At 41.9% G+C, this 26,928-nt stretch overlaps 1 protein-coding gene across 1 annotated transcript; it reads right to left on the bottom strand.

The window, feature by feature from the left end:
- Nucleotides 1–6,675: 6,675 nt before the first annotated feature.
- Nucleotides 6,676–26,311, bottom strand: LOC140295568 (NLR family CARD domain-containing protein 3-like). The gene is made up of 6 exons (XM_072379666.1): nt 26,266–26,311; nt 23,565–25,347; nt 23,300–23,464; nt 20,463–20,636; nt 16,281–16,442; nt 6,676–8,169 (listed from the first exon to the last, which is right to left on the bottom strand). Exons 1-6 carry the CDS (start codon nt 26,309–26,311, stop codon nt 8,058–8,060), a joined length of 2,442 nt encoding a protein of 813 aa, XP_072235767.1. The 3' UTR covers nt 6,676–8,057.
- Nucleotides 26,312–26,928: the final 617 nt, after the last annotated feature.

The raw sequence follows: 26,928 nt of genomic DNA on the forward strand, positions 1-26,928 counted from the left end.
TTTTACTCTTTAGTACATGTTCTGACTGCCCGTGTCCAGGTGCAGGAATCAAACCAATGACACAAAGCACTTTGAAGACATTTCTGCAAATGTTTGACCGCTACATGTATTCTTTTCTGGACTCACCTGCATGCAGCTTCCTGTAGTGATGTTCTGAAATGTGCTGAGGCTTCGAAGCGTGTTTGGAGTAATGGAGGAGACGGTTTACTTAATTTAGGGGAGGAGCCGAAAATGATGACGTCCGCAACCTGACTACCCGTCCCAACCACGTGACTGCTTCCGTAAACGCTTCAGATTTTGTCAGATTTATATGCCAAGCGTAGAAACCCCTCAGTCTCCATTTAAAATGTGTTTTTTTTTATGGAGAGTTGCAGTCAGTTCACTTTTTGAGTTTTGATAGTTTGGATACTCGAGTTTGGATAGCGTTTATGTAGTTTGGAGATAGTTTGGGGAGTTAAGTGAGAGAGAGATAGTTTTGAGATTAGGGAGAGTGAGGAGAGAAGGATAGGTAAGAGGATGGAGCCAGCTAGGAAGAGGAAGATTTCCCCCGTGTGAGAATATTTTGATTTGATATGTCCTATTAAGGTAAATCTTAATCTAACATATTTCAGATGCATTAGGTTTGCTGATCAAGAACTGTATTTTCACAGTTTCTTAATGTATTCATAGGTGAGGTGTTTACTGTGTTCCAAGGAGTTGGGGTACAATAAGAACACCTCATGCATGCTAAGGCATTAACTTTCTTTGAGTAAAGTGACAGAAAAACACACACAACCTGCCATATCATATGATACTACCTTTCTGGGAGAATTTACACACAGAATACGTTAAAAACTATTTCATCATACACATATGTGATAAGGGGATGAGAAGTGGGTGGCGGTGAGCTCTCAGTGCCTGTGAGAGAGAGAGAGAGAGAGGGGGTGGGGGGATTGGAGACAATGGAGCAGCAGGGGGTCTCAAACCTTGTGTAGAAGGTGTTGACATCGTCAGCTAGTCCGGGGGAGGGGACGACCACAGGGCTTCTACCTTTGTGGTTTGTGATGGTTCTGAGGGGACTCCACACAACTGCAGGGTCGTTGGTGCCTGAATCACTCTCCAGTCTGGCTCTATAGTCCTCTTTAGCATTTTTGATGGCCTTCTTGAGGCCCTGTCTGGCCAGCCTGAATGTGTCCATGTCACCCTCTCTGTACGCCTGCTCTTTCCGGCGCCTGAGCTCTCTGAGCTGCTTGGAGAACCAGGGCTTTTGGTTATTGTGCCTTGTGATGGTTTTGGTTGGGAGGCAGACCTGCTCACAGAAGCTGATGCAGGAACATACAGTGTCAGAAAAGCTGCCGTTGTCATCCTCAGGGCCCCTCAGTGACTCCCAGTCAGTAGACTCCATGCAGTCCTGAAGCATGTCCCTTGCCTCTGGAGTCCACCTCCTTGCTGTAGTCCTGGATGGTTTGGCCCTTCTCAGTTGCTGCCTGTATGTGGGGACCATCTGTATGATGCAGTGGTCGGAGTGTCCAAGGGCAGCGTGGGGGATGGAGCGGTATGAGGGTTTTATGGTGGAGTAGAAGTGGTCCAGTGTGTTGCTGTCCTGCATGGCGCATGTCACCAGCTGTTTGGAGCTCGTCAGTTCCTGGGAGAGGTTACACGAGTTGAAATCTCTCATCACAAGAACTATCAAATTTGGCTGAGAGGTGGAGAAAGGAGCAGCTGAATCCTTGTTGAACGTGTTCACAGATGTACTTAAATCACTTTTCTGATCATGTTAAGACCAGATGTGAACAGCTCCAGGGCACCGTTAGAACCACTGTGTGTCATTCATTACTGTAAAAACTGTGCATCATCCTTTCCTCTTTCTTTATTCCAAGATCTTCTTCTCCACTTCAGCTTTTGGCTAAATCTAAACACAGCTCACATGTGTTTGGACATTAATAACATAGATCACAGTGACATATGCAACACTTCAGATAAGCAGCTGCCCCAGTATAATTACAGATGCTTAAAATCATTGTTATTTTATAATATTCTTTCATGAACTGTGAGAAGCATTACACAGAGGGTTCATCTCCAATGCAGGAGTTTTGCTCTGTCTGCAGCCTTTTTATTCTAATGTCAATGACCAGTTCAGCAGGTGTGTCCCTCAGAGGAGCTGGAGGCAGCTGTTCAGGGCTACTTTTTTAGAAGAAGGTTTACTGATTGGAAAGGGGGCTCCTCACGGTGACACTTTGTGGGTAAGAGCCTGAATAAGGGCAACTTCTTCTTCTTCTTGGTTCTTGAAGACGTTTCATCTCTCATCTGAAAGGATCATTCAGCTTTAAACTAGTTGGTGGGAGTATGGACTTCTAAGCATCAGAGTGGTCTTTTACACCAACACGTTGTGCTACATTCAGTTCTTCACTGGCGAGGTTTCAATCTGAAGTTCCCTTAGATCAAATATGTCCACAACCACACAGGTGCAAACAAAAACTTATTCAGACAGAAATATTAACCACTGTAATGAGGTGTAGACTTATTTATTGACCTCCTTGCTTTGTTCACAGAAAGTTTCAAGAGTTTTTTTCTCTCTCATGATCTAACTTTTCTCAGTCTGTGATATTGGCTTTTTTAGCGTGAGGTAAAAAGGATCCACAGGAGTCTGGAGGATGGACACAAATACAGGGAAATGAGAGGTATGCCTGACTGCACTGGGATGTTGTTTCCTCACCTGTGAGTCACTTTGGATCAAAGCATCTGCTAAATGACTAAATGGAAATGACATGAATGTCCATGATGACTGTACAGAAACATTCCAACAGAACTGTGTATATGAGCTATCTTTGTAGAAACTGGATGTTTCAGGCTGTTAGTCTCAGTTGTTTCCCAGATATTTGCCACATAGCTCGCTGTGAAAGCTGCCTTATACTTAACATGTAGAGATATAAAACCGTGGAGCTGATGGATCTAAAAGTGACATGAAATCATTTAAAGATGATTGTTATTTCAGTGTCAGGGGAAGGAAATCATATCACTATCAGCACATAATGAATGTCCTTGTGTAAATGCTTTGAGAAACGTGTTGAGCATCATGCCCTCACTGTGCATGTGTTCTGTTTCTGAGCTGTAATGTGGTACAACGACTTCACATGAATTTAGGACGTTTTCCTGCTCCTGCCTCAGTCTCAGTGCACTCTGGATTCATCCTCTGGGAAGCAGGAACATCCACAGGAAACTGATGAACATCTGTCCAACAAAATCAGCGTCCTGATAAGCTGCTGCTAGAAGGACAAAATCCTGACCTGAGATCAGTCCAAGATCTGTCTTTTAAAATGGAATAAAGTGAAATGATGTGGTGAAATCTGCTGAAAGCTGTGAAACAACAAGTGCTGCTGGAAGTGTTTTCATGAAGAGCTCATTAAACTTTTTAAAGGAGGAATGGACTTTATTCCAGCAGCAGCTGGGACATGTGGGAAAGGATCACAGTGTTCATACTGTACATATCTGAGAACATCCACAGGAAGACACTTTATCATTTACATGCTGATTCTGATCAGTGAGGACATCACAAGAAGTGATGTCATCACTGATTATGACCTCACAGTTCTGCATGACATCATAGTGGAAACATGTCATCAAAGGACATGACATCACTGTAGTTTATAAAAGCCTGAAAGACAAACCGCCTGAAAAACAACACTTACTTAAAAAGTCCTTTTTGAGTCAAACCAAAATATCCTCTCCTGCACTTCTGTGGGGTGACAGAGTAGATGAAGAGATTCTGGAGAATGAGTCCAAGGGTTTCTACATATTTCCCTTTGAAAGAGGCAAAGAGGAAAGTTCTGAGGAAGCCGCCAACAGGCCAGAAACTGTAACACCGAGCTCAGAAAACGCTCAATCCCAGGTCTCTGCTGTTTCCAAGACACCCAACAAAGAAAATATCCTGTTGTTAAACGAGCAGTCAGAGGTCTCTGCTGCTCCTGTGACTCCTCACTCAGAGGATGTCCAGCTTGTGCAGAATCAAAAGTTCTCAACTTTTTGGAATATACAGATTATATAAAGTACTGTGGTCAAAAGTCTTAAAACACACCTCATTCCTTAATGTTTTGCCAGGATTCTGTTATTTCTTTAAGTAGTCTTCAGGAATAGTTCTCCAGGCTCCTTGAAGGACATCCCAAAGCTCTTCTTTGGATGTCGGCTGCCTTTTGTTCCGTTCTCTGTCAGATGATCCCACACTGCTTCAATAATGTTGAGGTCCAGGCTCTGGGGAGGATTCATGCCTCCATAAGACCTGTTGCCACTGATTTTCAGTCCACTTCTTGTGTCATTTGGCATAGCTCAGCCTTTTCTCCCTGTTTCCCTTCCTTAAGAATGGCTTCTTGACAGCCACCCTTCCATGGAGACCATTTCTGATGAGGCTTGGGCCAACAGTAGATGGATCAGCTGAAGGTCCAGATGCATCTCTCAGGTCCTGTGTCAGGTTTTGCTGGTTCATCCCTTGAGTTAGGAGCCTTTTTTTCCTGCTTGAATCATTCATAGGTCAGAGTTAAGTGACCTTAAAAACACATTCCTCTGAAAATGCTCAGGTACCAGGACTGGACGGAAAATGTCCAAAGAAAAACTCCTTCAGAAAGCTGGAGAACTATTGATCAGGACCACTTTAAAGAAGACAGGACAGTCAGAAAGAAATGAGGCTGGATCAGGAGTTTGTAATGAAACTAATTTCCACTGTTTTGCCTTTTAATGCGATGCGATACAACCCTTATTAAACAAGTTTAATGACATGTAGCTAAATGCTGATTTTTGCTGTAAAATACTCCTGAATACTAAATACTCTGAGCAGTGTTGTGCAAGTTCAAACTTAAACTTGTTCAAGGCTGAGTTCAGTCTTCTTTCCCTCTTTTATAGCTGGCATCTGTTTTAGGACACCACTTTCCATCAGTTTCTGTCGTGCTGGCTGATGTGGGAGTGTTGCTGTGTGCTTCCAAACATATCTATAACTACACATGTCTGGAACTATCCAAATGCATTTGTATATATGGTGTTTCTGCCCGTGTCTGGTGCAGAAATCATTGCACAGTCTGAAGTGAGCATCAGTCCTATGGGGAGCCGAGGTTAACACGAAGCTGCAGAAGCCACCAAACAAGCAACCTAACCACCATCTCTGCACCACTTTGAGAAGAGATTATTTACATCTGTAGGATGCTAAATGTAAAGTGAATTGCTTTATGATGAATGATATCAGTTAATAATGTGGCTCAAGCAGAGCTTGGATGATAAGAATGGTTTTATGAACTTCTGAGGAATAAGTTGTATTTAAATGAGCAATAACTGTCTGATCTAAAATGCACTCAGATAAAGATCAAGTCCATGCATTCATTCAAGCTGTGTTTATACCACATTAAAAAGGATCATGAACTAAACGTTTCCAATCAGCTGAGTCCTCATTTCACCTTTGTCAGTTCAAAACTGACAGAAAATACAAACTCCATGCACAAACACTGCTTTAGATTGATTTCAGAGGTGAAACTGCTGCAGCTGCTGGTCAGAAAGAAGCAACCTGAGTCAGCTTCAAAGTAGGTTTCACTCTCCACTTTAAACTTCTAGAAAGACATAGCAGTGTAGAAGTTTGTATTTTGGGGATTTTATGTTACTTTTGGCTTGTTTTTAATCTGTTAGTATTAATATATCTGTATGTGATACTTTTTTTTTTAAATTCTCTATTTGGTGCAGCTAACATGAACATGACAGATCAGCATGATGATCAGCTGTCATTTCACATCTTTATGGTCCCACCAGAGGACAACAAAGCGTGAACCGTCTGTACTTAAACTGTAATCTGACCTTGAAGACTCTTTGTATTTGTTAGTTCCACATTTGACCCTAATCAGTGTAAAATTAAAACATTTTAACAGCCTTAAAACATATTTAAAGTGGCTAATTGTTAGTTCTGCCAAAGCTATGGTACCTGGTTCTGGTTGTGGGTCCTGGTCCTGGCTGTGGCTCTGTGGTTGGGTGCTTTCAGCTCTCAGTCTGGTGTGTTTGAAGGTTTCTGCCCAGTTTTCCCTCCTCATGCCTGATCTGAGCTCTCAGCTGCTGTTTTTCACAGCAGGACAACACCTGACTTCATGAGGTTGCTAAAACAGCAGCTTCATTGTTTTAGTCACGTTTCCAGTCCAGTTGGTCGCGGGACAGACATCAGACCGCTCAGAAAAACACAACCGCTGTGAGAGAAAGATTTTCACCTTTGCAACATTTTGCTTTGAACCACAGCTAATGCTTTGAACCACAACTGATGTGTTGAATGTTTACAGCAAGAAAACCAAGAATATTGTCAGCTCTTAAATATCTGAATAACATCAGTGATTAAATAAGTGATCAAATGTGTCTGGATCATCACACGTGCGCAACCTTCCAGCTGTTTTTCAGCTTCCAGGAAATCTGGTCTGTGATGGATCCTGATAGAAAAGCATGACTCAGTTATTTCAGAATAAAACTCTCTGCAGAAACAAGTTTTGTTTTAACGGACAGGTGGAAGATTTACACATTTAATGGGGTAAATAAGTCCAGTCAGATATCAATATATGATCCAAATCTTCAACAATCAAACAAACAACAATGTAGTAACATCTCTGTGAAACACCAGCATCAGATTCATTGAATAATTTTTGCTTTAAGGAAGCACGGCTGCATTTAGGTTGAAGTTCAGCTTTATTATTGTGAATAATTAGCAGAAAAGACAGGAAACAGAACAGATAGAAGGAAAACAATATTTAGAGCAGATAACACCATATTAACACAAACACTCAGTTCTGCTGCATTCTTTATATGATCCATGTTTTTTAACAGCTTTTGCTACACAAACTAAAACACATTTGAATAGAAAGACACATTTGCCTTTTTTTCTAACAGTTTGACCCAATTAGGTCTTAGTAAGATGTATGAGACAGGCTTTGGTCAAACTCATCACGCCTATGACAAGTTAACCAGGAAGAAAGTTTTCGAACAGAACTCGACTGTCTCTGACAGAACTGAGTAATTCTATCAGTTTAAACCAGAGTCCCTAAACATTGGAGCAGAATCAGTGAAGATCTGTCAGCAGGTTGGAAATTCATCTTGGCTGATTGCAGCTCAGTGATTCCTCTCTGATATCACAGTTTGTCACATGTGCAGCAAACTAGCTGCAGCTGACATCAACTGAATGGTCTCAGTTGAAGTGAGCTGCAGAGAAACACAACATACTGATATTCTGTGTGAAGCTTTGACTGGAAACACACAGAAAAACAACATCCTGGAAGAATGGCAGCTTCCATCTTTAAAGGACTGGAAGAGGAAGAAGTTTCCAAGGAATCATTTAGAAGAGTTTCAAACAGAAACTGACTGAATCCATGAATCTGAAAAGGTGTTTCTGAGTGAAAGAGACAGACATGTACAGACTGAACTATCTGTTCAATAGTGATTCTCTGACAGGAGGAAACTCTTTATACTCAACACAGAGACACTGAGGAACCAGGAAACCTGTACCAGAACCCAAATCCAGGCAGCAGAGGTTCTTCAGTGAATGTGGTGTTGAAGGTGTGGAGGTGGATCAGTGTGTCAGAGGAGACTCTGTAGAAGGACAGAGTGCCAGCAGGACGGTCCACATACACTGCTGCTCTGTTAGAGACAGAGGAGGAGGAGGAGGAGGAGGAGATACATGTTCCTCTGTTATTGTGACAGACAGAATAACCTCCATCAGAGCACCTCAGACTCCAGGACAGATCATTCCATCCAAACACACAGTCTCTGCCTCCTCTCCTGCTGATTCCTCTGTAACTCACTGATATATAAACTCCTCCTCTCCACTCGACCTCCCAGTAACAGCGACCAGTCAGAACATTTCTACACAGCAGCTGACACCAGTCATCAAATCTGTCTGGATGATCAGGATATGACTGAACCTCCTCCTCCACCCATGTCACCTTCTTGTTGTTGTCAGACAGTTTCAGGTTTCTGTTCACTGTGTTTGTGTCGATTGTGAGTTGACAGGAATCTGATGGAGAGAACAAACACAATCCAGCTGCAGTTATTGATCTATCATCTGTTCACTTTGATCAATGAGTGATGTGACAGTGTGAAGATGGTTGGATGTCATGAATCAGATGAAGAACACACTTACACTTCCTCAGACCTGGTGTCAACCATCGTTCTCCAGCAGGCTCCACCCTGAAAGGAGGAGGGGGGTCAGAGCAGCACAGTCTCTTTCAGCATGCAAACATGGACATTACATGGCTCTCACACACACATTGTTCTACACTGAGAAAGGAACAGTTCAACATCTGGACAGATAACACTAAGTGTAGCTACTCTAAATCTATTTTGTGTGCTTGTGCTCAAGCATAGTTAGAGAAGAATATCAGGCATTATTAGTGAGTTACTTTTCCTCTTCTGATGAAGCTATGCTAACAGTTTTATACACAGGCTAAACATGTTATTGACCTATTTCTGTTAAGAGATTAAACTCATCTGATACAGGGTTTAAGGACAAAACGACAAATGTAAAATTACTTTTTGAGTAAATTCTGACCTATGAACAGCTTTCGCTCTTGTCCTTGGACATGTAATTGTATTGTAATGACCCAATTATAGTGACCAAATTATCACGGTTAACGATATTATTCTCAACTGCTGTACAAATGTCCAAAAGACACATACATTGAAATCATTTCATGAAATCTTGTGATTTTCTTGTCATACTAAAACATTAGAAGCCAAAATCTTATCAAACTTTCACATTAAAAGGGCAGGCAACAGGCACAGAAAGAGAGTTTATTATATAACTCGCTGTCAATATCAACTTGTGTTTTTAACTCGCTATCATAAATATTCCGTATGTTCTTCCTAACGTTAATGAACATGTTTACATTCTTTTACGCATCCTTACATTGTGTCGGCTCCACTCAATTAGTGTTGGGAAGTTCGACTCTTTTGGCTGAATCGGATCGTTTACTCTCGAACAGTAAATTGAACGAATCTTTGAACGAATCATTTCGTTCATATTTCCAGCAGGTGGCGCTGTAGCCCTACTGTAGGCGTTGCACTAAATGGCCACGGTTCTAAACACTTAACACTGAAGGAAACATAGTTTGCTTCAGCTGAGCTGACAAAATACAATACACGAAATGCCACAAACAATTTAAACCATGTGAAAACCTGGGAAAGCAAATACACAATAAGGTGACTTGTGTCTGTATCCTCTCTGCCATTGTTGTTTAAAGCCCGACACTGACTCGGTAGCTGTCACGTGACAAATTAACGAACGAGAACGATCCGTTCAGCCCTGTCACGTGACAGCTGGTAGAGGACAAATGAATGTAAAACTCACATTCATTTAGACAATTAGTAACACAATTTAGTGAGAAAAAAGTAACAATAAGTTCCCTAAAATGTTACATAGTGCATTTATTGTGTCTTCTTCTTCTTATTATTATTATTATTATATTATACTATTTTATGGTAGAGTATAACACAAAATCAATATGTTGATATAATTTTCAAAAGTATCTATTCACATTATTACATTATCATTTATCTATTTACACACTTCACGCATTATATACACAACAACACTATACACATCTACAAGAACCGAAGACCACTAATTAATTATGATTTCATGACAAATGAATGAACATCACAAATCAGACATCATTCATTTCCTCCTTCGTTTCTCAGTCCACAGTAGAGCCCTGCGCGGGACTGTTTTCTTCACCCGCTCCCGCTGAATTTCTGTGTGCTGTAAAGACCTTCTTTGAGCTTCCTTTCCACATCATTTATTGACATCCTGTCGCTAGGATACATCCCGATCTCACAGTGTTTTTAGCCGCCAGCCGCCAGCAGTTGAGTCGTGAACGAATCAATACTGTTTCCTGTGCAATGATCCGTCACCCCAGGAGTTGAGTCATGAACGAATCAATACTGTTTCCTGTGCGAGGATCCGTAACCCGAGGAGTTGAGTCGTGAATGAATCAATACTGTTTCCTGTGCGAGGAGCCGTAACCCGAGGAGTTGAGTCGTGAACGAATCAATACTGTTTCCTGTGCAAGGAGTTGAGTCGTGAACGAATCAATACTGTTTCCTGTGCGAGGATCCGTAACCCGAGGAGTTGAGTCGTGAATGAATCAATACTGTTTCCTGTGCGAGGAGCCGTAACCCGAGGAGTTGAGTCGTGAATGAATCAATACTGTTTCCTGTGCGAGGAGCCGTAACCCGAGGAGTTGAGTCGTGAACGAATCAATACTGTTTCCTGTGCGAGGATCCGTAACCCGAGGAGTTGAGTCGTGAACGAATCAATACTGTTTCCTGTGCGAGGAGCCGTAACCCGAGGAGTTGAGTCGTGAACGAATCAATACTGTTTCCTGTGCAAGGAGTTGAGTCGTGAACAAATCAATACTGTTTCCTGTGCGAGGATCCGTAACCCGAGGAGTTGAGTCGTGAATTAATCAATACTGTTTCCTGTGCGAGGAGCCGTAACCCGAGGAGTTGAGTCGTGAACGAATCAATACTGTTTCCTGTGCGAGGAGTTGAGTTGTGAACGAATCAATACTGTTTCCTGTGCGAGGATCCGTAACCCGAGGAGTTGAGTCGTGAACGAATCAATACTGTTTCCTGTGCGAGGATCCGTAACCCGAGGAGTTGAGTCGTGAACGAATCAATACTGTTTCCTGTGCGAGGAGTTGAGTTGTGAACGAATCAATACTGTTTCCTGTCCTGCTGACTGAGCTTATGCAGCAGCCGCCTGTCATATGGGGAGGAAGGGATACTGCGTGAAAATGAACGAATTACTCACTGAGACTACTCATTACTCCCGAGTCATATAAAAGATTAGTTCATCTCGAACGAATCGTTCGCGAACAACACATCACTACACTCAATGGAGCACACACAGCCGACAGTAGACTGGGTGCCTTCGGTTCCGTTTCATTTGGAGACACTTAGCAACACAGCTGCCAACACGGATAGTCTAAAAACAATTATGTTGTTGCATTTTAGGGGGATAGATACTGCTCAAAACTCTGGTATACATCATTGACAAGTTATCAACAAGTTACACGATCTTCCTAAAGCCGATGTCTCTCACATGATGTATTTGAACCAAAGCATGTGAAAGGAGCTGAGCAGTAAGAATTTCCGCTCCTCGCTAATATAGGTGTTCGATCCACTGCTCAAAGTCACACCAAAACGCTCCGCTCAGTTCTGCTTTCTGCTCAGCAAAAATTTTTTGTCAACAGGTCCTGCCTAGTCTACAGCAAGTCCAAGGATTCTGTCATGTGCTTTTGTTGCCGGCTTTTTGATGAAGGAGATACACAGCTGAGCTCCAACACCGGCTTTAGCAACTGGAAAAACCTCTAAGCTCACCTTAAGCAACATGAGAGGTCTGTCCAACACGTCTCACACATGGATGCCTGGCACACACTGAGCACTCACCTTCGAAGTGGCACAGCTATTGATCAGGTGAGACAGGATCTCATAAATGCTGAAGCTACTAGATGGAAATAAATTTGAAAAAGATTGCTTGCCATTGTTAGCCATCTAGCTGAGCATAATCTTGCATTTAGAGGACACAGAGAGAAGCTGTATGAACATAGCAATGGCAATTTCCTGGGACAAGTGCAATTAATGGCTCAATTTGACCCCGTCATGAAGGAGCATCTCTGGAGAATTCAAGAAAAACAGCTCACAGATACATACCCCAGTAAGCATATTCAAAATGAATTAATATGCCTTGTTGCACAGTGCACCACTGATGCATTAGTAGAGCGCGTGAGAAGGGCGAAATATTATGCTATCATCATGGACTGCACACCAGATGTCAGCCACGATGAGCAACTGTCAGTGGTAATGCGGATTGTTAATTGTGAGCTCACAAAGGGAGTGTCCATCCATGAGCACTTCATGGGATTCCTTGTGGCAGATGACACCACTGGCAAAGGTCTTCTTGACCTGTTTCTGGGACACCTGGAAAGACTGGGCTTGGATCTCTCCGACTGCCATGACCAGTCATATGATAAAGGCAGCAACATGCAAGGGAAAAGGCAAGGGGTCCAGGCGAGGCACCTTCAACTCAACCCCAAAGCACTGTGTGTTCCATGTGGCAGCCACACATTAAACCTGGTGGTTGGGGATGCTGTCAAGTCAAAACAATTTCTTTAGGGTACTTTGGGACATTGCAAAGGCTGTATAATTTGTTTAGTGGCTCTGTTCAACGTTGGACAATTCTTCAGGATCATGTGAAAGATTTGTCAGTAAAAGCCTTGTGCACAACAAGATGGGATCGTCGTTTGGATGCTGTTAAGGTGGTGCGCTACCAGCTTCTTGAGATTGTGGATGCGTTGACAGCTGTGCAGGAGCGTGCAACAGTGAAGAAGGACCCAGAATGTGCCTCCACTGCTGAAAGCCTCAGAGACAACATGACAAAGTGGTCATTCATGGTGAGTACCTTTGTTTGGTACAATGTGTTGTTTCACATAAACCGTGTCAGTAAAATCTTGCAGAGCCCCAGTGTGTCAGTTGAGACTGTAAGGAGAGAGGTCATGGCAGTGTCCAACTATCTGGAGGAATTTAGAGAGCATGGCTTTAAGTCTGCACAAACAGATGCCAGGGAAATGGCAGAGAAGATGGAGGTTGAGATGAGCTGGCCTGAGGTGCGACAGAGAGCAAGAAAAAGGCAGTTCGATTATGAGGGGAGAGATGAGACTCGGTCTATTCCAGAGGAGCTCTTTAAAAGAGAGTTTTTCCTCCATCTTGTTGACACAGCCAGTGCAACTTTAAAAGAGAGATTCTCAAACATGCAGGTTTTCTATAACCTTTATGGGTTTCTTTACTCATCTGAGCTATTGAGAAGCACCGTTCAGGGAGGAAAGCTTGAAGAGTGCTGCAGAAAGCTGGAGCAAGCAGTGGAGGATGTGGATGCAGAGGACCTTAAGATGGAGATCGAAGGAGCTGTTCGGTCCTTCCCCCCACACATCACATCACCACTTGAAATGCTAGAGCATATATATAAGGAGAGTGTCTTAGACATTTATCCAAATCTGAGCATAGCTCTAAGACACCCTGTCACTGTAGCTTCAGGTGAGAGAAGCTTTTCAACACTGAACTGACTGAAAACGTGCATGCGTTCCACAATGTCTCAGCACAGGCTGTCTGCCCTCGCAACCATTTCAATAGAACATGAGGTCTGAAAAACACTGGATATGGACTCAGTGATAGGCAGGTTTGCTGAGGCCAAAGCACGAAAGGTCAGATTTGTATGAGTATGATCTCAACTGTGCCTCCTGGTCATAAGAAGAAGATGAATAAAGAAGACTAGGACTAATACAGGAACTAAGGAGCAGGAAGAATACAGGGACAGAAGAGATGAAGAGAAAGTAATGGACAAAGGCAAGAAAGACATGAACATAACATTCCAGGGAGAGAGGATAGAATATTCTCTAGAGGCAGATAAATAAAGTGACAGAAGGAGAGAAAGGAGGAGAGGATAGCACAACGACAGGGACAAGAAGAGATGGTAATCATTTTACAATACATTTAAATATGATTCAATTTCAATTCAATTTTATTTATATAGCGCCAGATTACAACAATTGTCATCTCAAGGCACTTAAGTAATATAGTCCAATTCAAGCCAATTGGAATTCAATTCATTGTAATCATAATCCAATTAATTCATATAGAGCCAATTCAAAAATTAATATCCTAGCTAAGGAAACCAACAGATTGCACCGAAACTTCTCCAATCTCCAACTCCAATCTCCCGTCCTGAGCGTGCCTGTGGCGACTGTGGAAAGGAACGACTCCCTTTTAACAGGAAGAAACCTCTGGCAGAACCAGACTCAGGAAGGGTGGCCATCCGCCTCGACCAGCTGGGGTTTGAGAAGACAGAAAAGAGGGAAAAGAGGGGGGAAAAACACCATAACGCCATTCAAAGGATATCTGTTGGAACAGGGAAACATAGGTTAATAATCACAATAATGTCACATGTACATAAAATCAATTTTGAAATTAAACAGGGGGAAAAAGAGAGCAAAGTGAGGAAAGGTGTGACAGATGAGGTCCCCCAGCAGTCTAAGCCTATAGCAGCTTAACTATGGGATGTTTCAGGATTACCTGAGCCATCCCTAACTATAAACTTTATCAAAAAGGAAAGTTTTAAGCCTAATCTTAAAAGTGGAAAGGGTGTCTGTTTCCCGGACATTTACTGGCAGCTTATTCCACAAGAGAGGGGCCTGATAACTGAAGGCTCTACCTCCCATTCTACTTTTAGAAACTCTGGGAACAACAAGTAAACCTGCAGTTTGGGAACGAAGTGCTCTGTTAGGAAAATATCTTACAATGAGATCTTTAAGATATGATGGAGCTCGGTCATTAAGAGCTTTATATGTGAGAAGAAGAATCTTAAATTCTATTCTGAATTTAACAGGGAGCCAATGAAGAGAAGCTAAAACTGGAGAAACATGATCTCTCCTGTTAGTTCTCTCAGAGAATATGTGGGACAGCCCAATAATAAGGAATTACAGTAGTCCAATCTTGAAGTAACAAATGCATGAACTAGTTTCTCTGCATCACCCTGAGACAGGATGTTCCTGATTTTAGCAATATTACGAAGGTGAAAGAAGGCAGTCCTAGAAACCAGTTTTATATGTGCGTCAAATGATAAATTCTGGTCAAAACTCCACTCATAACTCCAAGGTTCCTCACTGTAGAACTAGAAGCCAAGGAAATACCATCTAGAGTAACTATATAACTAGACAATTTCTCCCTGAAGCGCTCAGGTCCAAAGAGAACAACTTCAGTTTTGTCTGAATTTAAAAGCAGACAGTTCTGAGTCATCCAGGTCTTTATGTCTTTAAGACAGGCTTGTAGTCTGACCAACCTGTTGGTTTCATCTGGTTTCATAGATAAGTACAGCTGAGTATCATCAGCATAACAATGGAAATTTATGCCACGCTGTCTGATAATGTTACCTAATGGAAGCATGTATAAAGTAAAAAGAATCGGTCCAAGCACAGAACCCTGAGGAACTCCATGACTCACTCCAACGTATGAGGAAGATTCTTCATTTACAAGAACAAACTGGAATCGATCAGATAAATATGACTTAAACCAGCCTAATGCAGTTATTTTAATCCCAATAACATGTTCAAGTCTCTGTAACAGAATGCTGTGATCAATCGTATCAAATGCAGCACTGAGATCCAACAGGACAAGCACAGAAACAAGTCCGCTATCAGAAGCTAACAGGAGATCATTGGTAACTTTCACCAGTGCTGCTGTTTGATAATTCCTGTCACTACTTGATTAACCTGCTGTTATTATGTGACAGAGACAGAAGTCCATCATCTACCAGAAAAGTCCTGCTGGATAATCAAGGTAATTGACACCCATTTACTCATAGAAAAGTGGACAAAAAGTATGCAGAGCCCCATCATACAATATGAATTTTGTACATACTTTATATCATATTGCATGAAAAAAGTTAAATTGTTAATATGTTTTGTATTTATTTTCTTTGTTGTTTATTTTAAAGGTCCAGTTCCAGATATCTACACATCCCCGATGTATGAGAAGAAAAAGTAGCAGCAACAACAAGTAGGAAATTCTTTCTTAGACATAATGTGCAATGAAAAAACATGGACAACAAAACACATGGATGGACTCAAAACACATGGATGGACTCAGACAAGAAAATGACGATTGTGGATATCAAATAAGCCACTCTCTCTCTCCCTCTACTTCTCTCCCGTTCAAGCTCTCAAGCATTACTTGCTTTACACAATGTCACCTTTACATCAACCTCACTCCCATACACCCACTCTCTACTACTCCAACTAAGTTCTCCCTCTTTCTCACTCACACAACTGTCTGGTGAGTTTTCTTTTAAAAAAAATAAAAGTTTTGCATTTTGACTGGTGTTATATTTGAAACTTATTTCTCACATTCTTCTCTTTATTTAATGCAAGTAGCCTATTGACGGGTCCCTTTGTGTTAAAAGAACGGTTTTGAAGGGCCCCCTAGCTAAGTTCACCTTGGGCCCCCAAATTGCTAAATCCGCCACTGACCGTTACATCACTCGTAGACACCCAACACAAATATCTGCTGTTTCTGTTCAACCAGTGTTTCTGCAGTGAGCAAAGGAAAAAGGCTCCTACATGTGTGATTGTTCATGTAACACTCAGCAGGAAGCAAAAACACAGGGCTGAGTGCAGGACAGAGAACATGTTTCCAGCTCTTCCTCCTCTATCAGACATTGTGTGTGGCTGCAGCAGGCCTCTCCATACCTGAGTTTGTGTGGATCCTTCAGTGCAGCCGTCAGCAGCTTCACTCCTGAGTCTCCTGGATGGTTGTAGCTCAGGTCCAGCTCTCTCAGATGGGAGGGGTTGGAGGTCACAGCTTCAGCCAGAGAAGCACAGCCTTCCTCTGTGATCAGACAGCCTGACAGGCTGCAGACACACAAAACAACACAGAAACTCTGAGAGAACTGCTCTGAAATTGAAGCTGAATGTCATCAAATGTTCAGAGAAACTGGAACTGTCCCACATTACTGACTTTGTGTCTTCATAAATCTAAGTCAGAATCAAACTACACACACGTGGATGAACCTGATTTCCCATTTTAGCCACAAATACATGCAGACACTCCCCTATTGAGTCCTTTTCAGATAAAAACATGGTCTGCACCACAGTAAGGGCAACATGTTTATGTTTATGTATTTAGCAGACGCTTTTACCCAAAGCGACTTACACTGGTAGGCAGGAAGGACCCCCACTGGAGGTAGTACTTTTCATGCAGGGGATTTGAACCCTGGTCTCCCACACAAAAGGCAGCAATCATACCACTACTCTTTCCAGTCCCCAGGATGTAACGATAAGGAACTGTACAAATGTACAAAAAACACATACGTTGAAATAATTTCACGAAATCTTGTGATTTTCTTGTCATACTAAAAAATTAGAAGCCAAAATCTTATCAAATTGAAACGTTCTCATTAAAAGGGCAAGCAACTAGCACAGAAAGAGAGTTTACTATATAAGTCACTCTTATATAAGTGAGTTCCACCGCTCAAAGTCACACCAAAACACTTCGCTCAGTTCTGCATTCTGTATTCCGCTCTGGTGAAATTGCTCCAAGTTCGCTCAAATTTTAAAGAAGAAGCAATTCATCTGGGGACACACTGCGTGGCGTACGTGTAGCGTGTTTGTTGCGTGACACAATGAAAGATTTTTTAAGTGTAGGCTAACAGTTTTGTTAATTGTTCAGGCTGCTCTCACCCACAGTTGTATGAAAACGTACGAAAAGTTATGCACAGATTTCCGTGCATAATCCTACGAATATTCGTCAACACGAGTGACCAATGCACCTGCGCAAAGCCTAAAGTCAGGGCTGACGTGCCTTTTATTCACAGAGGAAAATAAACATTTTAGAATAGTTTCAACATTATAATACATTGTTGAAAGCGAAAATTTTACTTTTTATTTTTACAATCTTCCTCCAGGGAAAGTATGCAAGCTTTAGTTTGTTAGTTATTAACCTGTAAAGTTTATTTTCGTTTCAAATGTTGCTATGCTGGTTACTAAGGACGCTACTGTCGCTGCAGCTTCTGCAAACGTCACGTTAATCACAATAGGTTACTTTTTTGGTTGTTTGTTTTAATTTGCCTTTATTCCGGCTTTGCTGCTGAAACACGCTATAAAGGAAATACACGCAGGCAACGGAGAAATAAGATTGTTTTGGATGAACAACAGCGCATCCTGAAAGATCACTGTCCACTGACATCTTCTGCATCGAATCAGAGCACCGAGGTGAAAGGAGAGAGCTGGAATAATTATAATTACAGGAGGTTGTATTCACAGACATCTAATATATAAACAAATAATATAAAGATGAGTTTTATTTGTCATTCTTATGCCTCACATAAAAACGAAATTGTGTGTTCACACATCCACCGTTTGGAGATCAGTGCAGTTAATTTCAACAATAAATAAGGAAACATGGATAAATAAATCAAAACAGATAAAAATGGTAGGGATAAAAGAGAAAAATAATTATTATTAAATAGGTGCTCTAACAAATAAACAGATATAGACACCACACACTCGTAGCTGTTCTGTTTTGAGCTAAACTAACACAATTTGGACAGGGTGGAGCGAATAAAATGAGACCCAGGCTGGCTGAATTTACTGCAAGATCGAAATGTTAAGAAACACTGTAAGTGTTCGGAAATCCATTTGTAGCGAACTTAAGTGTGGAATTTAATACAAACTTAAGACTTTAAATGACTGCAACATTCTTTTGTGGGGATGGTCAGTGTGGAAATACCAGATGGGGGATTTCTACATCAAAGAAGAGAAATTTACAACAACCCTTGCCCACAAAAGCATTTTGGGGAGTTTTCTCAGCCCCTCTTTCCACAGACCTGTGTCATAAATTTAGGTAAATGCATTAATAGCTTAGTGCTAACTAAGCTGAACAAACAACGGACCCTTTCAGGAGAGTATTGGGGAAAACCAGAACAGGACCCTTCTGACCCTATATGGTTCAAAGTAAACAATGGTGACAGTTTGCCCTGACTCTGACTCAAGCCAGAGACAGCCGCTGCATGGACCTCTCAGAAGGATCTCACCCAGAATCACTTTTTAGCTGAATCTTGAAACTGTATTAAATGTGCTTTATATCGTTATAGAAGTTCTTTCATGTTCTCAGTGATATCACAAGCTGCATTTTAATACCTTTTTCATGATCGTACGTGGAAGGATATGAAAGAAGTAATTATTTTGGAGAATGACCAATCAGCTTATGGAGCCACATTGCCCCCGAGTGGTCCAGAGTACTGAATAGTTAAACCCAAAACTAAGTCAACAACTTGCATATGACATGTGACATTTATATGAAATAATGCAACTGTTAACCAATGCTTCAGCTGTTTCTTATTGTATTCTGTGTTCAACACAGGAAAATAACATTGTTTGGTTCGTTATTCATACGTCCTAATTTTACAGATATCCATCTGAATAACCACTCATAACCATCATGTTATGTTATGTTATGTTGTTTTTGCTGTGTTTATATTCTAAGTCTATGTTATATCTTTACCCTTTATATCTTAACAAGTTATGATGTTTTAGAATCCTCTGAACAAATGTTTATGAGACGGAGGAATGCAGGAGTCGAGTTGCTTTGAGGCACCCTCGTTGCAGGTCACCTTACAAAATATGCCCAGGCAGACGTCACAACAGGCATACCATTGGCAAAAAGAGTAGCGTAGGCCTACGTCATGCCCCGCCTCCGCGAATCAAACTCCGGAAACCGCGAGGAAAAGTCAAAATATTGAATAGAATATTGTTTTGAGAATAGAGAATAAAGAATAAAGAATAGAGATGAAAAGATGAAGAGCAAAGAGTTTTAAGATTGATGGAATGAGAGTTTGGCAGAGAGTCTTTGAAAATGGCAGGAGAGGAAGATGAGATGGAAGAAGAAGGTCCGAAAAAAGACAGAAAGAGAAAAATGTAGTAGAAAGATACGTTTTGCGATTTTGTTCGTCCGTCATCCTGTCTCCTCTCAATAGCACGTTTTAAACTCCTCACATATTTTTGATCACCAAAAGGAGCCAGCGTTCAGCTTGTCAACCTTTTTGTCAATCTTTGGTGAATTTAAGTTCACCTCATCAGAGTTGGTCAGCAACCAAAACCAACTCGACCCTTGGACAATTTTGTCAATATTTGCTGTGATTTCCGACACAACACCCGTTTGTCTTCGAGCTACCAGAAGCCCTCCGGCGCATGAAAGCGACCAGTCCAGTCCCTGAAAGTCAACCACAATGAAGGCTGCGAGATGCGGAACCGAGAGAGACCCAGTGGGACCCGCTGGCGATGACCTGTGGTTCGGAGCAGACCTAACCGTAAGATCTGCCGTGTTCTTACATTTCAGACGGTATGCGGTGGGTGTCGAGAGAATTCGCTGTTAAAATGATAAATTAACCCAAGTTGTTAGCCTTTAAATTCAAATAGTAACAAAGCTCGACTATTTGAATGATTCCGGTATTCATCCATCCCCTCCCCTTAGTTCTTTTCAATTCACTAAGTGTTTCTTATATAATCATCCATATTCAAAGCATTTCTACTGTTGTCTTAAGGTTCTTAAGGTCTTTGGTCATGTCATTTTAATAAATGGTTCATATATATATATACATATATATATATATATATGTATATATACATATATATCATATATATAATTAACAGGTTGTGTGGTATGTTTTGTTTACGTATGTGTCAGTCATACCAAACGAGGATTCACAAAGTAACGCTGAGACTGAATATTAATTTTAACATACCAGAATGGCAAGATTCTGTCTTTTTCCTTCTTTGAAGGTGGTGCCCATAATACGAGGTTAAATAAGGTTTATTTAAATAGTGAGAACTTCTGGTAAATCCTTATATTTTATGACATTACGCTACAATGACCTGAGTGTTTCCAGTTTGCAGTTTGGATTCTTCAGTCCAGCAGACACCTGCTTCACCCCTGAATCCTGCAGGTTGTTGTTACTCAGGTCCAGTTCTGTCAAACTGGAGGACTGGGAGCTGAGAGCTGAGGACAGAGCTGCACATCCTTCATCTGAGAGGTTACAGACACTCAGCCTGAAGAGACAATTACAGTGAAAAACAACAGCTGGGATCAGAATTAATCACCTCTAATGCTCATTGTGGACTGAAAGACAACTTATAGGGAACATCAGGTTTATAAGCCTGTGATCATGTCCATACGGTGGTTTTTAATGCTCAAAGACACATCAAGAGTGAAACATGGAGTCCACATGGTGGCTGAGCCTGTCCACCTTGGAACTGCAGCTTATCAGAGACAGTCTCAGAATTGGATTCAAACAGCAGAGGGTTTCATGGGGAACAAACCTTAGGAACTAATCCCATCAGATTGATGGTGACTTCAGAGCTGCCAACCAGGAACAAAGTCTAACATTCATCAGAACATCATTCCCTTTGTGATAATGCAATCATCTCATAATGTCATTGTGAAGTGTTGGGTGACTCTAAACTGAGCTCCTCTCAGGTCCTGTCCTGTTCACCATGTATATAACTGACAGAGTTTCACACTGACCTGATGGTGGTGTCCATCTTTATGCTGATGACACAGTCCTCTGTTATAGAGCTCAAACTATAAGCATGGACACTGAAAAACTGCAGCTTGTTGTCTTCAAAGAGCTTTTTTTTAATGTAAAACTTGTTTCAAATGCAGATAATCCTGTTTTCTACAACTGTGACTGTGGATGGAACTTTTTCTGACTTTATAAATAAATGTTTTTGTAATATTTGGACAGATGACAGACTCACTGTTAAACTCATGAATCAGATTTAAGTGACATGTGTAAAGAGTTTTTATACAGAAAAGAGGCAGTTTTTCTACATTGTGTGGACACAGAATGGAGGAGGAAATGTTGATCTATATGCATCCACCAGTCTCTACTCTGACACTCTGGATGCCATCTATCACTCTACAGTTAGATCTGTGACAGGTTAACCTTCAGCTTCATCACTGCACTCTTCATCAGACTGTAGAGTGTCCTCTCTGTGGAAACTGGACATGTGGAACTGATCAAATATGTTCTGCAGACTGACTTCAGTTACAGGATCCATCAGTAAATACTGAGCTTCATTTTCAGGGAATAAGGAACAGATACTGAATTTAAATACTTTGGTATCCCTAAACAAGAAGAAGATGGAAAGCAGTGACAACTACAACTTACAGACTTTCTATCAGTGCTGTTTACACTTTCATCTGTTTTATTATGTGTTTGGAGAATTATTCTCACACTGTGTTGAATATTTCACCCTCTTATATAATTTCCTTTTGGGATAAATAAAGTGTTTTTCATTTCATTAATTTACACATTGTAACTGTCTACTTTTGTAACATCAACTTTGACGACATGAACTCATCCCACTCTGCTCCAGCATGCACCACCAGAGCCAGGAAGACCCCGCTCCTACTCACATGCTTACTTGTATATTTTCATTTATGTCAGATTCATTTTTACTGTTTTATTCTTATTTTGCTACCTTGCACAGTTGAGCTTGTTGCAAAGTACATTTCACTGCTGGTGTTCAGCTACATGTGACAAATAAAGATGGTTGATTATTGATCAGTAGTTAATTATCTCATTATGTTAACAAATCAAAGCAGTTTTTCATGATAACTTGTTCATTTATGTCCTAATCTTGGCATCACATCATGTTTTAAAGCAGTGACTTTGAAAAGCTTTATGGAAACAGAAAACAACTTCCTGAATGTCACCAAAAGCTTTTTCTGCTCTGTGGAGGCATTTTTGGCTTTTTTCTAAAACAAATTAATATAATTAAGATGTTAGTCACATGACTGATCACAGGTTGCTGCCTGTAATGACAAAGGCCAAATTGCTGTTTGAATGATCAGTAAAGTCTCCAACTTTGTGGTGGAACCACACAGTGTCATCTTTCGCCGACATTCTCTGTAGAATTGCTAAAGTGTCCTGAGCACTGATCCTTTTTGGTTGTGACATTGTGAAGTCTGGGTCTGCGTGACAGGTTGTTTCTTGCCCACAACATTCACATTTTTTATGACATTCCCTTCCTTCATCGAATCTAAATAGTACGAAGTCCATTGAATCTTACAAAAAGGCACATCAGCTATAATCAAACCCACATAGTCAACTTGAACGAGACTATTTCTAAGGTAACACAATTTGTCTTTTGCCATTGTGAAATGCCAGCACGGTTTTTGTAACAAATGTTATAGTTGAAAAATGGCAAATGTTCCTTTTATGGCCAGTGATTCTCACAGAAGGGCACATCAGAGTTGCTGGTCTGCAGAATATCCTGTGTGTGGGGGTGGGGTGCTGGCAGGGACACAGCTCAATAATTAGGATTTTTTTACACAACAATGGAAGGCAGTTAGTGGTATGTTAGACTTATTCACACATTTGAGGGAGATTTCATTGCAGACTAAAGTCTGCACTTTGGGGCTTTTAGTGTTAAAGTACACTTAAAGTACAAGTGTTTGTGGATGGAAATGACACCCTTTAAGAAAACTACAACAAATATACTAAAGCAGAGCCTCCTGTAATTCTACCAGACTATAAATAAATGTTTCAACCAAAGTTCATGTGTGTGTGCTGTGCAGATGAGATCGGAGGAAAGTGACACAGCTCTGGAGAAATTTTACTTTGTGGATTTTAAAATGGATCTGAATATGTTTTCAGATTATTGCATCACAGACACTATATGAAGCTGAAACAGCAGAAAAACCTGACCTGAGAGTTTCCAGGTTACAGTGTGGACTCTGCAGTCCATCAGACAGCTGCTTCACTCCTGAGTCATAGATACTCAGGTCCAGTTCTGTCAGACTGGAGGACTGGGAGCTGAGAGCTGAGGACAGAGCTGCACATCCTTCATCTGAGAGGTTACAGTTACTCAGTCTGAGGAGGAAATATTGAGATAAGTAGTAATCTGTGACTTTCTCTCCTATAAAAACAACAGCAAGTATATTCGTACACATCCCTCTATATCTGTACTTACAGAGCTTTGTTGGAGGCTTTGACCACTGGCAGCAGCCTCAGAAGAGCCTTCTCTGAAGCAGAGTATTTCTTCAGGTCAAACACATCCAGATCTTTTCCTGATGACAGTAAGATGAAGACCAGAGCTGACCACTGAGCAGGAGACAGTTTATCTGTGGAGAGACTTCCTGAACTCAGGGACTGTTGGATCTCCTCCACTAGAGAACGATCATTCAGTTCATTCAGACAGTGGAACAGATTGATGCTTCTCTCTGTAGACAGACTCTCACTGATCTTCTTCTTGATGTAATCGACTGTTTCCTGATTGGTCTGTGAGCTACTTCTTGTCTGTGTCAGCAGGCCTCGTAGGAGACTCTGATTGGTCTGCAGGGAAAGACCCAGCAGGAAGCGGAGGAACAGGTCCAGGTGTCCATTTGGACTCTGTAAGGCCTTGTTCACAGCACTCTGGTAGAAGAGAGTCTCTTTTAGTTTTTTTGACTCCTGAGACTTTGATTGTTCTTCCATCAGGTTGACTCCAGAGTTGATGAAGGTCAGATGGACATGAAGAGCAACCAGAAATTCCTGAACACTCAGATGGATGAAGCAGAACACCTTCTCCTGGTACAGCCCTCTCTCCTCTATAAAGATCTGTGTGAACACTCCTGAGTACACTGAGGCTGCTGAGATATCGATGCCACACTCTGTCAGGTCTGATTCATAGAAGATCAGGTTTCCTTTCTGCAGCTGCTCAAAAGCCAGTTTTCCCAGAGACTCAATCATCTTCCTGCTCTCTGGACTCCAGTGTGGATCTGTCTCAGCTCCTCCATCATACTTGACCTTCTTCACTTTGGCCTGAACCACCAGGAAGTGGATGTACATCTCAGTCAGGGTCTTGGGCAGCTCTCCTCCCTCTCTGGTTTTCAACACATCCTCCAGAACTGTAGCAGTGATCCAGCAGAAGACTGGGATGTGGCACATGATGTGGAGGCTTCGTGATGTCTGGATGTGGGAGATGATCCTGCTGGCCTGCTCCTCATCTCTGAATCTCTTTCTGAAGTACTCCTCCTTCTGTGGGCCTGTGAACCCTCTGACCTCTGTTACCATGCCAACACAGTCAGGAGGGATCTGATTGGCTGCTGCAGGTCGTGTGGTTATCCAGAGGCGAGCAGAGGGAAGCAGTTTCCCCCTGATGAGGTTTGTCAGCAGCACATCCACTGAGGTGGACTCTGTAACATCAGTCAGGGGCTCCTTGTTGTGGAAGTCCAGAGGAAGTCGACACTCATCCAGACCGTCAAAGATGAACACAACCTGGAACTCTTCAAAGCTGCAGATTCCTGCTTCTTTGGTTTCAGTAAAGAAGTGATGAACAAGTTCCACCAAGCTGAACTTTTTCTCTTTCAGCACATTCAGCTCTCTGAAAGTGAATGGAAACATGAACTGGATGTCCTGGTTGGCTTTGCCTTCAGCCCAGTCCAGAGTGAACTTCTGTGTTAAGACTGTTTTCCCAATGCCAGCCACTCCCTGTGTCATCACTGTTCTGATTGGTTCATCTCTTCCAGGTGGGAGTTTAAAGATGTCTTCTTGTCTGGTGGTTGTTTCTGCTCTGTCTGCTTTCCTGGATGCTGTTTCAATCTGTCTGACCTCATGTTCATCATTGACCTCTCCAGTCCCTCCCTCTGTGATGTAGAGCTCTGTGTAGATCTGATTCAGAAGGGTTGGGTTTCCTGCTTTAGAAATCCCCTCAAACACACACTGGAACTTCTTCTTCAGAGCAGATTTATGTCGGAAAACTGGGTCAAAAAGTTCTAAATAAACATGACAAATAAGATCAGTCAATAAAATCTTCAAACTTTTCATTTCTCTGAGAATGAGTATTTGAACATCTGTTGTTCTGTGTGTTGAGACATCAGTAAATGTGTCATTTATCCAGCAGGTTAAATCTTTAGAGAAATCCTCTTACTGCTCTGCAGACGGTCAGCCAGCTCCTCTTGCTTCATTCTCCTCAGGAAGTGAACTGTGATCTTCACTAATGCCTCTCTGCTCCACCTCTGCTCTTCATCCTCATCCTCCCTCTGACTCTCTAAGCATTCTGGGTAATCTGGACTCAGAACCTTCTGGATCTTCTTCAGCTCCTCCTTCACAAAAGTGACCATGTTGTCCTCCAGCAGCTGGAACAGAATACTATATGAATGAGCCAATCAGACTGAAATCATGGAGCCAAACATCAGATCCATGTTGGACACACTGACAATCCACTGGTCTACAAAGTGCAGCATGGAGATGACTGTGAACAGAATAGATGGAAAAGTAGTTGTTGTACATGTACAGACCATAAACATGGAGTCCAGCTGTGTTTGATGCTGCTGGGCAGACTGACGACTGGGAACCTCTGAGCTCTGCTGGTCCACTCTGTGGAGGAATCGTGAAGAATGAGCTCACATTCTGTCTGTCCACACAGAGACAAACACAAGGTAAAGCTCCATGAAGTGATGTGTGGATGTGAACAGTGAATCAGAGGACTCCCTGCAGTGGGAAAGCTTTACTAGTCCTGCTGATCCCACTGAGAATCAACAGCTCAGTCTGCAGCTGCTTGGAGCTTTCAGCTCACTTTGGTTGGGTCCAACAGCTCTCAGCAACCCCTTCAGAAAGCTTTCCCTCCCTGCTGAAGTGCCCTGGAGCAAGGCAGCCAGAGCCAGTGTGTGCTTGGATCAGACTGGTTGTACTGGGCAGCTCCCAGTGTGAAGGCCTCAGACGATGACTGTACAACATCATCTGATGATTATTTCCCAAAGACAGGGGACAAACTTTCATTGCAGCTTCCAAAAGCTCTGTTTAGTTAACTGGAAGAAGCAGAGTTACTGTCTGTTTACCAAGTTTAATTTCAGTCTTTCAGGACAAACTTTTGTTCTGTTAACTAATTTGAACTTCTCAAAGCTTTAAGCAGCTAACCAGCACCCTGCTGACCGTTCCTCTCCTGAACCTGGAACACATCACACCTCCATCAGCTTGATGTGGTTCAGACGCACAGGTTTTTAATTCTAAATAAATCTATCTGTCCTCCTCCATCCAGCAACACCTGCCACCTGAGTGGAAGTTCCTACCTACACTGTGTTAGAGCCAAAGCACAAAGGTGACACCTACTGGACCAGCTGGTGTCCTACAGACACTCAGAAACACCTCCTCCAACATCCATTCTTTCCTCTTTGACTGCTGTGTTTGTGGAAAACATCCAACACACACCGCTTCACATATGAACATAGAAATGGATGTGAAACAGAGCTGAGCTCACATTAAACACATGTTGGAATAAAAACTGTTCAAACTGACTCCGCTACAGTTTACTCTGTTACAACATTTACACTCAGCTCACCTCTGAAAGGATGGAT

This window comes from Leuresthes tenuis, unplaced genomic scaffold (assembly GCF_036924035.1).
Source record: "Leuresthes tenuis unplaced genomic scaffold, fLeuTen1.0.hap1 SCAF_1, whole genome shotgun sequence".
Classification (NCBI taxonomy): Eukaryota; Metazoa; Chordata; class Actinopteri; order Atheriniformes; family Atherinopsidae; genus Leuresthes; species Leuresthes tenuis.